This window comes from Pollachius pollachius (genome assembly GCF_949987615.1).
Source record: "Pollachius pollachius genome assembly, chromosome: 13".
NCBI classification, from domain to species: domain Eukaryota; kingdom Metazoa; phylum Chordata; class Actinopteri; order Gadiformes; family Gadidae; genus Pollachius; species Pollachius pollachius.
The window spans coordinates 14,263,343-14,283,342 of NC_136946.1; the positions used below are offsets into that span (position 1 = coordinate 14,263,343).

General features: G+C 45.6%; 3 protein-coding genes across 3 annotated transcripts in view; 2 read left to right on the plus strand and 1 right to left on the minus strand.

The window, feature by feature from the left end:
- The window catches only part of LOC307084766 (inactive phospholipase C-like protein 2), a 22,655-nt gene extending 18,823 nt beyond the window's left edge, over nucleotides 1-3,832 (minus strand). Inside the window, exon 1 of the mRNA XM_079749264.1 lies at nucleotides 3,347-3,832. Within this exon, the coding sequence (XP_079605390.1) occupies nucleotides 3,347-3,592 (246 nt within the window). The 5' untranslated portion in view covers nucleotides 3,593-3,832. The remainder of the gene's footprint in view (nucleotides 1-3,346) is intronic.
- A 2,405-nt stretch (nucleotides 3,833-6,237) lies between these two features.
- Nucleotides 6,238-10,877, plus strand: dazl (deleted in azoospermia-like; the record flags this gene model as incomplete). Its single annotated transcript, XM_079749381.1, has 8 exons — nucleotides 6,238-6,249; nucleotides 6,626-6,745; nucleotides 6,843-6,934; nucleotides 7,782-7,833; nucleotides 7,928-8,006; nucleotides 8,120-8,259; nucleotides 10,055-10,138; nucleotides 10,833-10,877. The coding sequence occupies 8 exons, from the start codon at nucleotides 6,238-6,240 to the stop codon at nucleotides 10,875-10,877; spliced, it is 624 nt and encodes a 207-aa protein (XP_079605507.1).
- A 1,586-nt stretch (nucleotides 10,878-12,463) lies between these two features.
- The window catches only part of rftn1a (raftlin, lipid raft linker 1a), a 15,586-nt gene continuing 8,049 nt past the window's right edge, over nucleotides 12,464-20,000 (plus strand). The window contains exons 1-3 of the mRNA XM_079749382.1: nucleotides 12,464-12,498; nucleotides 17,211-17,363; nucleotides 17,748-17,830. Coding sequence (XP_079605508.1) covers nucleotides 17,216-17,363; nucleotides 17,748-17,830 — 231 coding nt within the window. The 5' untranslated portion in view covers nucleotides 12,464-12,498; nucleotides 17,211-17,215. The remainder of the gene's footprint in view (nucleotides 12,499-17,210; nucleotides 17,364-17,747; nucleotides 17,831-20,000) is intronic.

Sequence of the window (20,000 nt, forward strand, 5' to 3'; positions counted from 1 at the left end):
TCCCGTTCGTCTTTGTGATTGTGTCTTGAAATTGGCTAGTCGTTGTTTATTGTTAGCTACATTAGCCTCTTTAGCAAACCAGCTCAAAAACAAACAACACAACTTTACATTGTATTGCATGCAAAGCAAGACCGTGCAATGCATAAATTGGTGACCGGAATAAAGTAGCAATGTAATCAAGTGTGTAAGAGCATTTAAAATGGCCAACGTGGTACAATTACAAAGAAAATAAATCTCTTAACGGGCACCGACATTTTTGTTGAAAGCGTCATCACTGAACTCGGGATACTCTCAGAATTCGAACAAAAGGGGGCATGCCTCTGTGACTTTCAGCAAGAAAGCTGGGAGATTTCTGCACTTGCAACTTGGAAGACTGGTGTCCAAGGCATCTGGATCACACCATCATTCACAGCAATCCTAACAGTGTCACCTGTGTGATGTCAGTAAGTTGGCAGTTGGTCAATGCTGACACCGGATTTCTTTTTTTTTGTTTTACACACAATTGAGTTGAAGAGCAATTCTGTTGTGTTGGCTCTAACTTTCCTCACCGGCGAAACAACCACTGACCGTGCACTGCTTGTGATAAGTACTGTTCGTAACAGTCATAATACTGCAAGTGCATCAGTCTGCCATAAGCTCAATCAACATTGTGTAGCCTAGTTTGGCAATAGTTAGGGACTTATCACTATTAGGTTGGTTCATTTTAATATAGTGGGATTACTGTATGGTTTATTATTATATTGTATTTTAGTCTACTTTTGTTCTTTAGCCATGTAAATGTGTTTTCCTAGTGTGGGAACCAGATGAATCTCGCTATCTCATGTTTCATATGCAGATAAGGTCAGACTCCCCTCCCATAGAAAAAACTTCTGCCCAGTAGGAAATAGACCGACCAATCACAAACCTTTAACTGACATGAGGCAGGATAAATACGATGATGGTGCAGAGGAGTGCTGTGGAGGCACTTTCTACAACCACAAGGATGGCTGCCGCTGATGTACAACTGTCTGTTCATTAAGCTATCGATACAGTTATAAACATACTTCTCTGTATATTTTCACTGTAAGTACAACAAAGAACTACAATTAAAGCTTTTGTTGAGAAAAAACATGCAATTTCTTCTGGTTGTAGGCCTATCCAATGGTGTCCAGAGGACCTTTGGTCTGTGTCTGTTGTGGAGACCCCTTGGAAATTGACAATGAACCGAGTGGTTCCAGACTAATTGCAGTTGGTAATTTGTCTGGCGATGCTAGGCTAATGTTTTTCATGCAAATAAATCCCTTTCATCTGAATCTGGGAGAGAGAGATGGACAGAGAGAGAAAGAGAGAAAGAGAGAGTGAGAGAGAGAGAGAGGGAAAGAGAGAGAGAGAGAGAGAGAGAGAGAGAGAGAGAGAGAGAGGGGAGACAGATTGAGACAGATTGAGACAGATTGAGACAAAGAGATGGAGAGAGAGGAGAGAGATGGAGGAAGAAAGATTGTGTGAGAGGGAGAGAGCGACACATAGAGAGAGAGAGAGAGAGAGAGAGAGACACAGAGACAGAGAGAGAGAAAGAGGAGACAGGAGATTGATTGAGCGAAAGAGAGGGAGAGAGAGATGGAGTAGAGGTGGAGTAAGAAAGATAATGTGAGAGAGAGAGAGAGAGAGAGAGAGAGAGAGAGAGAGAGAGAAGCCTGCAGGCGAGCAGGTGGTGCTGAATAGTGTCAAGCCAAGGCCACCGTCTTCCAGGGTGCAGGCAGAAGACGGTGTCATGGATAACGTGAACAAAGGCCTTTGAAGAAGACAGACGTTCACACAGGCTAGCCGGTGCTGACGGGGCATGCTGCTTTCACAGAGCAGGGCCTGTATAAACACACAGTACATTTGCTCTGGCATGGACGGCCCGTGCTCATTTTCTTCTTCACTGTACAGTTTTCCTTCCTGATCGCATCTCTCTTTCCGTCCCCCTCCCTCTCTCTTGTTTAGGAGCCTCTCGCTACCACTTCTATCTTTCTTCCTGTGTATGACTAAGGCCCCAGATTGTTCCTGAGAGCAGAGAAAAGGGTTCCTTCCTGATATCTCTCTCTATCCTCTATCTATCTTTGATTCCGGCTCCAGCACTCTCTCACCTCTCTCTCTCTCTCTCTCTCTCTCTTTCTCTCTCTCAGAGTGTGATGGGGGTATTCTATAGGATCAAAGTAGGCTGGGAACCAGACGAATCTGCAAGCTCCTGTTTTATTTGCTCTGGCAAACGGGTCTGGCCCCCCTCCCGTCAGACAGATTTCCAGCAGACCTGGCCCAGGTCGGACCAATCACAACTATTCCTTTAATATGGAGCGGGTTTAATACGATGACTGTATAGAATAGTAGTCTATCCTATTGCGTCCAGAGGCATTTTGGTCTGCGCCCGCTTATAACACCCCTTGGGAATAGAAAATGAATTGAGAGGTTACAGAGATTACAGACTAATACACTTTTGCAAATTGGTCTGGGGATGTCAGGCTAGGTTTGAGGGGTCCCTCCAGAAAAGAAAATGGGGAATCAATGGTCAATAAACAGATAACTAAGATCCAACAGTGGTTTTAAGTCATATGATGATGAATAATGAGTAATACAAGCAAGATGCAAGATACAATATAAGACACTTTTGCCAAGTACACAAAAAGTCCGATTTTTGTTTAAATTTATAATTTTCTAAATCCATGGAGGGGTCTGTTCAGATGTATCTCGCAGAATCCTACTTAAAAATGTTTTTTCTTAAGGGCTCCTTCAAAGTGTTACTGCTGCTAGACATGTTCCAATGACTCAGTAGCAATGTTTCAACACCGACTGAGGAAATTGAGAAAGTGGTCGGCTTCCTGTCTTGACTTCTGTGTGGACCAATCGGAGACAGATAAAAGCCGGTTACATGCTCACATAATCATGTCTGTGCAGCAGCTGCAGAAACCATCAGAAGCCAGACAGGGGATTGTGTTTAGCTTATAAACTGCGGAGTATGACAAGGCACAACACATACACATCGCTTACAACAAGGATACCTGTTGATGGATGTAAAAAGGCTGTATACCGATACTTAGCTCCTGTCCCACTCTGTGTGACAGTGTGTGTGTGTGTGTGTGTGTGTGTGTGTGTGTGTGTGTGTGTGTGTGTGTGTGTGTGTGTGTGTGTGTGCGCGCGCGCGCGCGTGCGTATTTATGTTTTACTGTAAATGTGTTGGTGTGTCTGTCAATGTACAAAAACTGTTTTGTTTATCCGTCAGCTACAGAACCATCCATGTACAGCACCACCCCCCACCCTCTCTTCTCTTCTCCCCAGAGCAATGGGCTCCACGCCTTCCAGAGCCGGAGTGATCGAGCGTTAGCGGTACCTTAATGAGACTACTCCGTCGGGGGATGTCTTCTGAGGCATCCAGTCCCTGCCTCTCGGTCGATCCCGGCGACGCGTGTTTGTTGGAGTCATTGTGGTTCCTTTTCGGGCTCTCTGACATAGTACTACAGTTTCCGTTCGACACCCTTTCTTCTCTGTGCCTGTCCAGTTTAATTCCGTTTCCTGGCGCGGATTTCCAACCAGCAACCGGTGGATTCGCTGCGTTTTTCTGTCCAAATTCAGCCATTGAGGATTTGTTACTTTTTATTTATTTTAGTTTGGTGTTCAATCGGCTGCCTGGCGTGCTGATGTGCGCAGCCATCCTAATGGTTTCTCTCCTGATCGACTAAGTCCTTCTGTAAATAATGTTGAAACACTCAAACTTTCTCGTTCTATCCAGTATTTTCCATCCTCTGAGTCCCGATACGATGAGTCTCGGAGAACTGTAGGAGAGCGACCCCGGAGTGCGTTTGTAGAGCTTGTTGTAGTCACCACCACATCAGCGGGAGGAAGAGCCTGACAGCCACAGTGGATGTGCGCTTGCGTTCAGCAGATTGAAATACGCCTTCGCTTCGGGTTGTCACGTTGCCCCCCTTATTTTTTTCTTAAATAAACCCCTATCCCCCGTCCACTGAACACATGCTTGTCACTGCCTGCTGTTTGCAGTCCATGCTTGAATGCCTACACGAAAACTGTACACGAATATCGTTTTCGTGTAATAATATAATAATTTTTTTTAAAAATGCTGGGTTTATAGCCATGTTAACCCACAGCGCATAGGGACATCCATAAAATCATAGTCGTTTTAAAATGTCTTAAAACGTGAGCGAAAGAGTCCGAAAACTTATTTTAGAACCTACAGTCTATGGGAAGGTCTCGTTAAATGACAAGGATGCTAATTCGTTTTTCTACCTGTCAGTGGTAAATTGACATGCTTTTGTTAAAAAAAGAATAAAAATACTAAAAAGTGACATTAGGTAAAGCGGAATATTGGAGCTGTGGAATAGGCTGGCCATATTTAGATCAATATTTTATCTTTTTTCGTGTGCCGGAAGATTAAGCACATTTGTAAATGTTTTCCAACATTGCCCACCAGTGCTTTTCACATTCTCCAGTCAGTGAGCGAATAGGTTAAGAGACTATTTTGCGTTGAAACGTATAATCATACAAATGTGCACTGAAAACATCGTCTGGAAATAGACACTGTAACAACATCAGTTATGTAAGTCAGCAGACAGCAGCTATACGAGACGTTTAGAAGAGCTTTGCTGGGATGCGGAGGAGGGCTGAATGGTTAACCTGTGGAACTACTGCTGATGATAGCATGTTTAGCCTGTAACGGGAGGCCAGGGTTAGGATAGGATAGGAGGATAAGGAAACGAACGAGGAAAGAGGGAGGAGAGGAGATAGTAAAGGAAAGAGCAGGTAAGAAGGGAAATTGTGGGGAAGGAAGGGAAATGAAAGAAAGGGTAGTGCAGCCATTGACAGGTCAGGCTACAATATATTAAGGAAATATACGACAGGATATAGGCCATAGGAGTCACTTATCGCAAGCAGTGATTTTGTATTTAAGGTCTACTAGCAGCATGTAATGCTGTTTGATTTATCCAATCCTTTGATCTTTTTAAATCATTATTCTTCATTCTGTGTAGCCGATCCACGTTTCATTATTATTGAATGATAATATTATAAGTGGTAGTAGTATTTATAATAGTATTGTGTAAGGCTTGCCTGGCCTACGATTCAGTAGGCCAGGCAAAGATCAATCAGACCTATCAAACTATTTTAACATGGTTCAGGGATGGCCCATGATCCTTTGGTTATAATGCCATAGCTGGTAATTTTACATTCATAAGCCAGCTTGAGTGAAAAAAATTACTTGATGTCCTTATTTCACTCATGAGTCATGAATCATCTAAAATCTACACTGTCAGTGTCTGAATGCGAGTGTGTGCGAAAGACGACGTTATCCATTTAATGCATGTTCCAGCCTCTTTCTTATTAATCCAGTACAGGTACACGGAGCTATTTAAATAAATGGCTGTGCAGATCCAACACGCTTGAATTCTTGAAGGAACAAGTGACGCCTCTACCTCACGATCGCCACCTAGTGACGATGTTTGGCGTTGGTGGCATTATACAAACTAAATATAATATATCTTATTATATTATATAGAAACAAATTAAGATAATTTGCATACTGGGAAGCTATAGCACCAATAAATGACAAATTATAAAAATTAAATCATGTGAAAATAAAATAATGATTTGTGTACAGCGCCTTGTATTGCCTATCGGCCTATTATCTTCAAATCAATAAACCGATTTCCCTCAATGCTTTCGGTTGACCAAAACATTTATTAACGGTTATAAGATATTTATGAGTGTGTTTTTTCAAAAGGTTATCCAGAGTACAAACGTCTGACGTTGGACTACATCTCGGGATGGGCGTGATCCTCAATTAGTTGTCTCTCGTCAGACACTGTCGACAGGTTTCTATGTAGGAAAGTAAAGTGTGCCGACTGTGACAGGTCTTTTTCCGTGCTAATTTATTCTTTTATTGCTTTTAATATGGTGAGTATTGTGTAATCATCCGACTAGATTCACTCTTAAGTGACCATGTAGTTTGATGTGTTGTTCAGTGGGTCATGTCATGTGGGCCCTCGACGAGGAAAAAGGCGCACTAGCTCGTGTGCGCTAACTTTCCCGAACTTTGCTGTGTAGCTAGCGCTACTTTAATATTCTCAATTCGTCTTTCATTGAAACATCTTCTAAACACCACAAGCTTTGACGATAAATGGGTTGTTTGTGCAATATAAACGGCCCATCACGCCTGCTAAGCGTTTCGTAGAAAATGGCCGTGTTGTTGCAGTTTACGGCGATCGCTACACTATGACATTGAGGGTGGAGGAGGGGTGTCGTTCGTGTAAAACCCTTGATCTTTTAACGAAATATTTTGACAAATAGTCTGAACATTTTTATGTATAGAAGATCGCAGTTACAAACTGAGGTGTTTTTGCTGTCGTGTTGAATTATCGAGGAAAAGCATTGTTTCGAACTAAATGGGAAATTTTCAAAACGTGTTGCTTCACGGTCTTTACGTCTTGAAATGACGAATTGTGTTATCAACCGCAATTCGTCATTTTAAATCGCATGCGAATTTTTGCAGCGTCAACTTTATCTCACCGATATGATGTTATATAAAAGTCGCTAACAAAGAGAAGGCCTAAAGTTCGGCCTCGTGCTTCGCCACCGTGATGACGTCATCCTCTCCTTCCAGGAACTCGACAAGCCAAAGGACGACTGCCCGACGTCGCCTTTAACGCTTCCAAATGGCTACGTCCTGCCACACGGAAAGCTGACACCGAACGCACTGTTTGTCGGTGGCATTGACATGAAGGTGCGGTTCACAGTTGAAATCTTTTTTTTAAACACATTTTTTTCTTTATCACGTATGGACGAGAACGGATATTCATTTGTGTGTGTGATGTCTTCAGGTGGATGAGAGCGATATCAGAGACTTTTTTTCAAAGTTTGGTTCCGTAACAGACGTGAAAATCATCAGCTATCGAGGGGGAATCTGCAAAGGGTATGTTGGTGTAATTGTTTATGGATTTAGGCGTTTTTTTTATGACCCCAGGTACATTGTTGACATTGTCTATGTTGAGATGTCAATCAGCCATGACTTTCTTCAACTGTCCTCCTAGGCTCTTTCTGAAATGTGGCTTTTGGTGGTCCTCTGACATCCCTTCTATTCCAAACGGTCTTTGAGCATGTCCCATAGCTGTATCATGTTTTGTCCAACACTGAAGTGCATATGAACGATCGTTTTCGTCAAACGAATAAATCTACGAGTCTCAATTCTTTGTTTACACATTTCGGGGAATAAAATAACCTGGTTAATGGGCATACATGGAGTAAGAATTATATAAATAGAAAGATAGTGGCTGTGTTATAGCATTGCGATAATTCTTATTTCTTGATGAAAGAAATGAAAAAAATTCCTGAGGGTAACTGTAAGAGTGGGTGTTTTTTAACTGAAACGGAGCCTGAGCACAACACTCAGGTACCTGTTGTATGTATGTATGTATGTATGTATGTATGTATGTATGTATGTATGTATGTATGCATGCGCACATCAATCTACAAAACTGAGCATGTGCAGTGGTTTGTAAACACAGAATCTAAACTTGTAAATTTGTTTGTAGCCACTATTGGACAAACCTTCCTTGCCAGGGCAGGTCGTATGCACTTACCCGGGTTGGACAGATTAAGATACAGCTATGAGAGATGCTAAACACTCTTGGAATATAATGGATGTTAATTGCTTGCCAGCGGCCCATTTCAAGAGTGTGTTCAACAAAAAACGTGGCAAACTTTTTTAGTTAATTTGTGTATTTTATGTAAAGTGATAACATTTCCCTATGTTTTCTTAGGTATGGGTTTGTGTACTTCAGCGAAGAGGTAGAAATCCAGGCAATTATTGAGGTAAGGATGATGATTCTAAAGGCCAAATATGTATTTCTGTCCTCCTGTGATGCAGTAACACCCATCTGTCCCATTTGTATGCTTTGTACTATAGCAACAGATCAGCTTTAAAGGGAGGAAGCTGAAGCTGGGTCCTGCGATCATGAAGGAGAGGAGCTCTCGTACTTACCCAAGTAAAACATTTTATTACAACTGAAGCATTTGCTGAGAGCCACTTTGGAAAAACTACATTGGTGTAGAAAAATGACCTTGTTCATACCCCCACTTGTCGTTTTGTTCCGTCAAGGCCCCATGACTAATCATCTCAATGGTCCAAACCACATGGCAAACCCCACCCCCAACATGTACTGTATCCGCTGTGCAAATGTGGGAGGCGCGGTTGCCCAACCCCTGCCAGGGACAGCTGGCGGCAACCCCTATCCTCAGGTAATCCAAGCCCTTCAGAGCACCTGCATTCTAGACCACTGGTTCACTCCAGAAAACGAAACAATGTAAACACCATGTTTTGTAACTGAACATGGCATTCATATTTATTTGGTAACGAAACATGGTGTTCACAATCAATGTATAGACTTCTGAAGAATAAGTCCTTGTCCGAGGCTCCTGGTTCCATCGGTTAAATGTCTATGGGAAACAACATGGGGTTTTTGAATGATCGGACATAACAAACTCTGTAGGTGGCGAAGAAGTAAAAGCTGCTCACGTTTTGAACTAAACGCTCTTTCTAGACTCTACTGGAGAAATCAGAAAACGTTGCATGCCATTTATTTTCCATTTCTTTGAATATTCTAAATTGACTGACCATAGTTTTTTTTCTTGGCTGCCTGCCGTAAAACTCACCTGAATGGAATTTAGGTGGCTGCAATTTCCCATGCAGCAGTGTCTTTGTCATTGTTTCAAAGGCTTATCAGTAACATTAATATTAACATTAACTTTACCATGGGTTTTTGCAAGTTATATTTGGGTTCTAGGGATATTGTAATATAATACACACTCTTGAAATGGGCCGCTGGCAAGCATATTTATTATATAAAAAGTCAATTGTTAGGCCTAATTTTTCTGATGTAAAGGAAATTACAAATATAAGCCAACGGCAAGAATTGATTGGTGCCCAGGGCGCCAACTCGGGTCGCCCGTACTACAGGGCCAATTCTAGACCACTTTCCTAAATGCTGGTTCCCAATTTTGATAGAATACATAAATTTGTCAAAAAATGTGTTTAGAAAATATCCACGACAACAATAGATAGCAATTCATTTAATTATTTTATTTGCGTTATTTAATGTTAGACCCTTAGTGAAAAGGTGTTTGTACTTCATATATGTACATTTATGACAAAATCGTGAGGACTAGGCTTGGCGGAACCTTCTGATGGTACACTTGTTTCCGACAGATAGGACTTTTCTGAAACACCGCTCAAGTAAGCCTGACAGTTAGCCTGGTACCGACCAGGTTCATTTAGTCTGACAAATTGCTACGGTTACTTAGCGGAGATTCCCTTAAGTCACGTTGATGGAATGCAACTCTAGCTTAAAGTAGCGAGGCTAAGCGAAATAAGCCCGGCTTTGCCTTTAGCTTGGTTGATGGAATACTTCCCTAGAGAGTTTGTTAGGTACGATCATTCAAAAACCCATGTTATTTCCCATAGACAATTGACCGACTTATTCTTCAGAGGTCAATTGTGGCTAAGAAAGGGTTTCAAAGAAATGGATAAATTGCCTTCAATCAGAACCCATGTTCCTCATCACCATCTAATGGCCGTATCGTGTAATTGCTATTATTGGGCTTGGTGTCATTCAATTATATTCGCCCTGAACTTTCAAATTAGGTTCTCAAGATATCTACCTGTTTGTGTCACATTGCAATATTTTAATGTTTATGCAAAAAAAACGTTCATAGTACTGCTTTTATGTGTTTTATGTTAAACGTATTGTTATTATTAAATTCTTTCATTGCATCAGTACTTTCTGAAAATTATCAGCACATCTGAACAGTACCGCGATAATACTGATAATCTTGGATCAATTTGGTCACGATAATCTTGATCTGAAATGTTCCTACCGTTTCATCTTTAGCGTCCAGTTGTTTTTTGGAGTGTAGACTTCAAAATTAGAGCCGCCACTAAAGATGTGTATTTCTTGCTTTGATCATCCTCACTTGTCACTTAGGCAAAATGGTAGACCACTAAATGTAATGCTATGTAAATCCTCTTTTCCAGCAGATGTACGTGTATCCAAGTGTTCCAGGGGGCATCATGTACCCCCAGGTGCCCATGACCTACACTCAGAATGCCTACACCTACCAGGTATGTTCCCCAACACACACAATGACCCACGTACACACCCCTAACCCATGCATGCTTAGTGCAGGTGGCAGCATATGTGGTGGGCACAGCACACAGCCCCCCGGGCAGCATGTGGGATCAAAGCCCCAGCCGGTTCGCCTTCTCGTCTACTTCTCTTGCATAGTGTGCCAAAGCGTCTAACCTTTGACCCCGACCCCTTGCCACACAGAACTCTCCCCCTACCTGGGTCAGAGGGAACCACATTGGGCAGCCCATGAATCCGGTGAGTGTCATCTCCTCGGTGGAGGGCGGAGCGCTAATATCTGTGATCGTGGTCGCCCCCCGTTCGGCAGTTTGTCGAACGCCGGCCCTTTTTTTTTTTTTTCTTCATTTGTCCTCTGCAACCTTTATGGAAATTCCGTTTGTGCACTGAGTCTACTGATGTCTGTGTGTTGTTGTTTTTTTCTTTTTTCCCCAAACAGACCACTAGGTGGCATAGTCTGTTCAGTAGTATAACCTGGCCACTGAGGCAGAAGAAAACTCATTTACTAATTCAACCCCTCACACATATATATGCACACAAACACACACCCACGCACCCAAACGCACACGCAGACCGCTTCTTGCCATATCTTGGCTTGGTCTGTGCCGCCTCTCCTCTCACCATATAAAGGCACAGCCTGCTCATGTCGTGGTGTTGTGCCGCCTTCTCCAGGACTCTGTGGACCGTGGAGTCCAGACACTGCTGACTGTGCTGTAGTCCGCCGCCCTCCTCTCCCCCCTGTTCTTTCCTCTCCCAGTCAGGTAGAACTTGCCATTCCCAGGAGGAGGTGGCTTTGATCACCCCCCTCCACCCCCACCCGCCTCTTCCTCTTGTCTGTCTGCACAGCATGTCCCCTGCCACGGTGTGTGTGTGTGTGTGTGTGTGTGTGTGTGTGTGTGTGTGTGTGTGTGTGTGTGTGTGTGTGTGTGTGTGTGGGTGTGGGGATTTCCCCTTTATGGCCACGGTCGCACCAAGTGCTTCACCAGAGTGTTTCCACTGTCTCCCGTCGCCCACCGCATCCTTCCTCGTGCTTCACCCTGGGTTTAGTGGTAGTAGGATGTCCTTTTTCTTTTAACCCCAAGAAATTATTCGTGTCATCATCTTCACGAGGTTTGCGACCTCCGACTTGGAACCCCCCCCGAGCTCACCGCGACGGGGTAAACTACTCGGTGGATGTTGTATTCAGTTTATTCTGTGTTTCCTCTGTTGTATTCCTGGCAGGGTTGGGCGCAGTGAGCGGCAGTCCGCGGGAGAGCAGTGGAGGAACTGCTCTCCCGCACAACTGGAAGCAGCGCAGACAGCTCGCCAGCCACCCTCCACCCTCCACCCCCCCCACACCCCCCTCGTGGGTGCCCTGTAAGGTTTCGGAGAGAGCCATTTGAGAGCGAGAGTGCGCCGGCGTCAAAGCCCTATACTGTGAAAATATTTTGGAAAATAAATAAGTGTTAAATGTAGGACTTGTTTTGCTGTCTGAACTTGTGTTGTGAAGCAGACTGGTAGTTGCATTCGGGGTAAATAGAGGTTTGACTTGGTAGCTGAGTAGCAGGTAAGTCCACGTCTGTTTTGGTTCGTACATTTCTAGGCACCTCTACAAACCTGTGTCTAGCCACATCCAAGTTTATATCGCAGCTTAATTAACCACTGTTAACAGATGGTCGATCTGGGTTTGTTTTTAAAAATATGCTCGCAACGAGTGGTTTTTACAACCCACAAACCCAACTCCAGACATATCTATATTATGAATAAGTCATTCTTATTAATTATGAATGGCCAGAGAAGCGACCCACTAACCAACCTGGAGCCAGACAATCTCGGCAGGGGGTACTTTTTACTGTATTGAGACACTAACGACCCTGGACATTTTTAAATGCACACGCCAATAAGGCGAGATTAAAAAAAAAAAACGAACAGGACATAGCGTGGCGTTTGAATGTTGACTTTCCTAATAAGGGCGTTTCTTTAAAGAAGCGTTTTATTTATCTCCCTCGTGTTTCGAGAGAGGGAGCGGGAGATAGAGTTTGAGGGGGGGAGCGAATGTTTCCAACCAGAACCGCACGTTGTATGCCAAGTCGCCCTACGGTGGCATATCGGCAGAGCTGTGTTAAACCGAAGACTCCGCTTGGCTTTGAACAGCGCAGTATGGTTTTGTCCCATGATCCTCAGACGCCATCACCGAGAGGACAGTCGGACTTGACACGACTATTAAGACATTCGGCAAAGTAATAATTTGAGATTTATGAAGGCCTATTGCCCAATAGAGGGTCCTTTTTAGAGCCAGCAAGCCCACTCGACTCAACTCCAGCGCGCACACAGCGACTCATTTGACTGTTTACGACTGGTAAGTCTTGCAGCTGTTTACGATTATATTGTTACTGTAGTGTCCCATTTCACGTCTGCAGACCAAACTCCTGTTGAGACGACTCGAGGAAAACTGCGTTTAGGTCATTTCGGTTATCACATGTTCTCGCCTTTTAAGACTATCGATGTAAATATAACTTTATTTGAGTGGTGTACTTTTTTCCGTTTTTTCTCAAGTGTACGGATTCAGTTGCAGCAATCCGTGAAGTGAACTTGATATTTGCCGATATGCATGACAATTTGTAAAGGCAGGATCATGCGACTGTATTACCTCAATAACCGGTCAATTGCCACCTTTGACTCGGAGCCAACCCGAGCGGCCACGTGCAGTGGACCGGGATAGCCTGGAGATGAGCACAAAAAGACGCTCGCCAGAAAAGCACATTTGGAGATGTAGAATGAACGCAGTAAGTCTTTGAATCAATTATCTACCATCTCGCGATCATTTGTTCATATAATAGTAATTGCCCTCTTTTAAGGTATATGGGCCACACAATATGCTCCTGGGCGACAGAGCAATACATCACTGCCACGATTTGTTTCAGTCCTCCAACAAGAAGCCCAATTAAAAACACCGTTTGGGGTTCGCGTAGGGGGACCGCACCTCCCTCAAGGACTGAGTTGACAGACACGCGCCCCGGCCCCCTCCTCGCGTTTATTTTGTATCTTCTTCACTCATCCCTTTTCTTTTGTTGAGTGTCAACACTCGTCTACGTGCGACACACACACACACACACACACACACACACACACACACACACACACACACACACACACACACACACACACACACACACAGGTTGTGTGCGGTTCAGGGCAAACGCCCCCGTTTCACAGAAAAACATGAGAGACAGAGAGAGAGGGCTCGAACGGTGACAGAGCTCAGATGGATTATCCTCGTACTGTAAATCCGTGCTTGGTTGCGCTGTCAAAAAGTCTCAGCGAGGGCGAGTCAAGCAGCAAGGGATCCTCTAATGAGAAGCATCCACTTACCGTCCATCACCCCGCTCTTATCTGCCTTTTCTTCTCTCACTTTATTTGTGTTTCTTTACCTTTTTTTTTCGTCCCCTATTTTTTCAAATGCTGCATGGTGCTGCCGTCCCATTTTAGCATCACACTTGTAGGCCTATATTTGAAAGCGTGTGAAGTCAGGCGTTTTATATTAAGCTAAATCCAAAAAGGAAACATTACTGTTGACGCAATCTTACCTCCCCTGAAATTCTGGGCTTATGGACTTGTGCGCATCCAGACGAAAGTCTGCTCTACGGAAGGTTATTGGGGCTGCCTTTTAGGAGAAACCTTTGATGATGACATTATATATTATGCATTACACTTTGGATGACATTGGACAGGGGTTGCACATATCTAATAGGGGCCATTTGAATAACATTGAAATCGAAATGGTCAACATGTGGAGCAATAAAGGCTAACATTTTGCATCATGCTGTAAAAGAACAACATCATGTAAATTGATATAATATGACAGAGGTTGATGGTTCAGGGGTACGGTTGTAGGTCACTGTGCTGGAGTCCACACCCGCTTTAAGAGGCACCACACAAGGGGTCGACCCATCCTGCAAGCGCCTCGGGCCAGGCCAACCCTGTAGGGAACCAGCCGTGTGTGTGTGTGTGTGTGTGTGTGTGTGTGTGTGTGTGTGTGTGTGTGTCGGTCCGCACGGCTCATAGCAACAGCAGGAATGGCAGCGGGTTGTGTAGCGTGTTCCGCGAGGGAGGCTCACCAGAAAGCCAACAGATGGAGGGAGAGCAGCACAGAGGGAGGGAGGGAGAGGAGCACAGAGGGGCGAAGAGGCTGGACGGACGGACGGACGGAGGCAGCAGGCTGCAGCGGGCAGGGAGACAGGGGAGAACTTCCAAGAGAGGGGGGAGGGAGGGGGGAGGAAGAGGGGGAGAGTCCCGTGGGAGGAAAGAGCAGTTTGAGGAGTGGATGGACAAGGAGATGAGGGATGAAGGAAGAGGAAGTGGAGAGTGAGAGAGGGAGAAATGGAGGGTGAAATGGAGACGCAAGCGTTAGTGGGAGATTTCGGAGAGGGGAGGAGTGGCGGAGGAGGAGGGAGATGCATTACGGTCCAAGCAACAAGGAAGGAGGGCAAGAGAGCGGGAGAAAGATAACGTTTCGCAAAGAAGAAAAAAAAATGACAGGAAGCAAAAGATATTCCCCATTTCCCAAAGGCTCCCTCTATGATGTCTGCAGTGAGGATTTGTTTTGGGATATGTGTTTTGAGTTGTGGGGAACATCAGACTTGTATAGGGGGGAGGCTCTTCAGTTCATGCCAGGAAACAGAAACACTGGGAGGTTGGGCCGCAAAGGATTAAACGTACAAAGAGGAAGGCAATAGATTTAAAAAGTGGTAATAAGAGTGTATATGAGGAGAAAGTTAGCCTTCTCTTCGTCGTCTAATGGTACTCATCTCCTCCACCCTTTGGTCATTCTCACTAATGACGGGTGCCAGGGAAAACGACACACCATAACGGTGGTTCTGTTGCAGAAATGCGGACGTGCAATGTACAGCAAACGCATTACACTCAAGATGCTGTTTCTTTCATAACTGCCCATTGTCCTCACTTTCTCACTCACACACAAACACACACTCACACTCACGCACAGCGCGATGTGTGCTTGAGTCACAGACATTGACACATGCACCCTTGCGCGGCCCGAGGCATCCGTAATGTAGTCTGCCAGGCTCGTTAGTCGAGGTAATGTCCGTGCACTCTGCCCGGCAGGGGGGGGGGGGCACCTGGGCATTCTCCACGCCCGCTGAACGGATACAGAGATACAGATATTAGCCCTATCGCTTGTGCACAGACACACACACTAACACACTATCACACACACACACACACACACACGTACATTCGCGGCCGTACGTAAACCCCCCTCCCTTATTGTGCGTGAGTCCTAACAAGCCGTGACTGACGAAGATGGGCTGTGGAACCGTGGGGAAGGGTTGAGCAGAACAACGCTGTCACATCACATTAGAGTGTGGTGTCTAATGGCCACACCCTGAGTCTGACAGGATGCCGAGAGAGAGAGAGAGAGAGAGAGAGAGAGAGAGAGAGAGAGAGAGAGAGAGAGAGAGAGAGAGAGAGAGAGAGAGAGAGAGAGAGAGAGAGAGAGAGAGAGAGAGAGAGAGAGAGAGAGAGAGAGAGAGAGAGAGAGAGAGAGAGAGAGAGAGGTAAATAGAACTGAAAGGGGGAAACAAACTAGCCATCATGCCACATGCTACTCTTTTCCAACGTTTGCTGCAGCAGGAAGCTCTAAATCGCAGTTACCTATTCTCTCCTCTTCTTCCTTCTTCATACATGTATACATACATCTTTAAACACTACAAAAAAGACAGAGGTAAGACAGCCAATGGGGAACAGTGAGAAGACCCTGACCATGGAGCTGCTGCTCCATGTTTGCTTCCTCTCCGCTCACTTCATCTTGGCTATGGGTCTCTTGTTGCTCGCCCTCTCCCTCCCGTATATTCCTCACTCTGTCTCCTCTCCTCCTCCTCCCCCTTTCCATCTCCTCCAATACGTCCCACTACTATCCCTTCTCCTCCCTCTCATCTTTTCTCCTCTCCTCTTGTATCCTCCCTTTTCCTCCCCCTTATCCCTTTTTCTGCTGTTCTCTTCGCTCCACTTCTCCTCTTCTCCTCTCCCTCCCTACTCTTCTCTCATGTGATCCCTTCCCTCTTGTCTCCGCCCTCCTCTCATGTTCTCTCTTTCTCTCCTATATTGCCTCATATAGTCTCCGCTTTTCCTACTCCTCTCCTTCCACTATTCTTCCTTACTCCTCTACCGCTCTACTCCTCCCCTCCTCTTGTTTCTCCACTTCTCCTCCTCCCTCTCCTCAGCCACCTCCCTACTCATCTCCCCTCTTGTCTCCTCCCTTCCCTCCACTCCCTTTTCCACTTCTCCTCCCTCTCCTCAGCCACCTCCCTACTCATCTCCCCTGTTGTCTCCTCCCTTCCCTTCCCTCCTCTCCCTCCTCCCCTTCTCCTCCTTCCTCTCCTCCCCCACCTCGTTACCCTCCTCTCCTCCTCTGGTCTCATCTCCTCTCCCTGCACCTGTAGTCTCCCTGTCTAGCGTCTTGTTCTGCTTGACAGGGCAGGATATCACTCTCATTTCTGCTTTAATTCGTTCTGATCAAACATGTCGCTCCCAATCAGCGCTATTTGATTAGGAGATGCCCTGTATTCTAGCCCGGCACGCAGGTAATGGTTGACACATTCATCTTTCACTCTTATTAGCATGCGTGCGTGTGTGTGTGTGTGTGTAAGGTGGGAGTGGAGGGGAGGGGAGGTGGGGGAAACAGATGAGGTGAAGCCCCATCTCGCCCCCATGTCTACCATGAGATTTCAAGTCGTTTGTGTGTGTATGTGTGTGTGTATGTGTGCACCTCCCTATCACACTCTCTATTAGAAGTGCTAATGTGTTTCATATATTTATAAACTCTATCAACCACCATAATTCTCACTCAGACCTTGGAAGACATCCTTTTTTTCCCTTGTCTCTCTATTTCTCTTTCTTCCCTCTCCTCCTCTATTTGTCTGTCTGTCTCTCTCTCCTCTCTACCTTTATGTCTTCCTCTATGTCTCCCTCCCTCTCCCTGTGTCTCTGTCTCTGTTTCTCTGTGTGTGTCTCTCTCCCTCCCCCTCTCTCTCTCTCTCCTTCTCTTCCAAGGAGAGATGGGCTGCCGGCTGCCCAAGCTGCGTAAGGCAGAGGAGAGGCAGAGTCCCGGAAAGATCTACTCCACCCTCCGCCGGCCTCAGGTGGAGACCAAGGTGGGCGTGGCCTACACCTACCACTTCCTGGACTTCCTGCTGGGGAAAGAAGGTACATGAGTGACGGCAAAACGTTCCTCTAGATCCAGATATAGCTGCATTTACTTCTCTGTGTTATTTTGTTGTGCCTGTGACCCCATTTTCTGGGCTTTGAACCCTTTTTGCAACCCCAATTTCCTTCATTTGTGTTCATCTGCTCCCCCCCCCTCCCCCATCCTACACACCTCCCACACACCACACACACACACTGTTTGAACCCAATCAACATCTGCCCATGAAGCCAATGTCCCGGAGAACGTGTGCGCATTGCACCACTCTTGTCGATTAGTTGTAAGTTGCTTGTGGCTACGATTCATTACACAGTCTGTTCGTATATACGGGACCTTTATGAGACCTCTCCAGCATTCTCAATTATTATTGCTTTTGTTCGTGGCAGACGCAGCGGTGCAGAAAGCGCGCTGTAGGAAGCACGCTGCAGAAAGCACGCTGCAGAAAGCACGGCCCTCCGACTTGTCGCTGGCAACTGCTGAGTGGCGGGGATTTGAAGCTTAAATGGCCCAAGAAACTCTTCCTTAATGTGAACGCACGCATGGCTTTTAATCTGCCTTCTGACGCTGTGACAAAGCCTTGAATCCAGTGCATCTGTTAGATTGACGGTAAATCAACAAGGGACATATTTGCAGCACTGTTCCCGTTCTGAGGCAGAATGAAAAGCCAAGTCTATTAAATGACATGGGGTTGGGAAATGGGAGAGGAGAGGGGCATCCTTGCCTAGCATGATACAGCGGTGACGGTAACGGCTCCCGGGTTTAAACTGCCTCCTGAACTGACGAGGTCAGCAACTCTGGGAGAACAAGGCTGTTTCTCACCGCCGCTATCTGGGGGGAAAGAGGGGGCGCTTATAAACCGGAGGTGAAGCCTTGCGCGGCGCCTCTGATGCAGGGGGTTCAAAGCATGTGATAATTCTCAGGTGTGGTTCTACTGTAGCTTGCAAGCCCTAGGCCCCTCGGCCCCCCTCCTTTCTGCTACTTAACAATGACAATATACTAGAGCTGCCTGTTTTTATATGTTGTTTGGGGATTTATGTGTGTGCGCGTGTGAGTGCGACTGTTTATATCTGAGTGCGTGTTTATCTGTCTTAGTGTATGTATATGTGTGATCGAGTGTTTGTGTGCATGTTTGTGTCTGTTTGTCTTCGAGCGAGCCTGTGCGCGCGCTGTGTGTGTGTGTGTGTGTGTGTGTGTGTGTGTGTGTGTGTGTGTGTGGATAAGTGAGTGTTTGTGTGTGTGTGTGTGTGTGTGTGTGTGGATAAGTGAGTGTTTGTGTGTGTGGGTGTGGGTGTGGGTGTTTGGGTGTGTGTTTGAGCGAGGGCATGTGTTTGAGAGTGTGTATATGTGTGTGTGGTTGTGAGGGCTGTACTGTGTGTTTTATGTGTGTGGCTAAGTGAGCCTGTGTGTGTGTGTTTGTGTGTGTGTGTGTGTGTGTGTGTGGATAAGTGAGCCTGTGTGTGTGTGTGTGTGTGTGTGTGTGTGTGTGTGTGTGTGTGTGTGTGTGTGTGTGGATAAGTGAGCCTGTGTGTGTGTGTTTTTGTGTGTGTGTGTTCGTGTGTGTGTGTGTGTGTGTGTGTGTGTGTGTGTGCGTGTGTGGGTGTGTGTTTGATGAACGAGACGGTGCGTGGCTCACAGCTTCTTGAGGCGCTTGATGAGAATCCTCCCGAGACGTGTGGATTCTAAAAATAATTTATCATCCTATTTTCCTATCGAGTGGATGATAAAACAGAACCATATCCATCCGTCTTTCAGCCTGTCTATCATTCTGTCTGCCTGCCTGTCTGTCAGCCTCTCTGCGTGCCTGTCCACCGGTCTGTCCCGCTCCCTCTGTGTTTGGTAGCAGGTGTTAACCGTTTGCTTGAGTTACATCTCTTCCGTCTCATCACACGACACTGTAGCAGACAGGACACCTATTGTTTCCGCCAAATGGCAGCTCTCTCGGTTTGGTTCTCTGGGGCCACCAGCCAACCTGGTTATGTTTGGCAGCGCTCAGAGTGTGGACTTGGCAGGACCACTGCCCGATCTGGGGAATTGAACATGATAATGGCAAAGAAGGAGCACGGATGCTGTGATGGGCGTGCACCCACACACACACACACATGCACAAATACACGCACACTCACTTACGCTCACTTACACACAATTACAAAAACATACACTTGCATGTTGAAACATGCACGCCCAATTTGGTTAACATTCAGGGTTTCGTTTTAAGGTATTAGTAAGGTTTTAGTCTTTGGATTAAGATTAGAGTTGTATTTTAGTTGTTTTAGGTTACTGGTAGGGGTTGTGTTAGGGTTAGGTTCAGGTTTTATGCTTTGGTTTTAGGGTTAGGTTTTAGGGCTTGGTTTTGGTTTTAGGGTTCGGTTTTAAGGTTAAGTTTAAGGGCTTGGTTTGGTTTTAGGGACAGAGATCGGTTCCCAGGACAACATTCCCAGTATGGATCCCATAGTCCCAGGTGGGTTCCAAGGGGCCCCATACCATTTCCTCATGTAATAGATTCTATTAATATTAACTGAAATGTTTTGCTGAATATTTCAGTATAAAGAGTAACACACTCTTAAGTCAGATTAGAGCGTTCCACTACGGGCACACAAAACGACAGACGGTCGGGTGGGAACGAGGGGGGGCGAGAACGA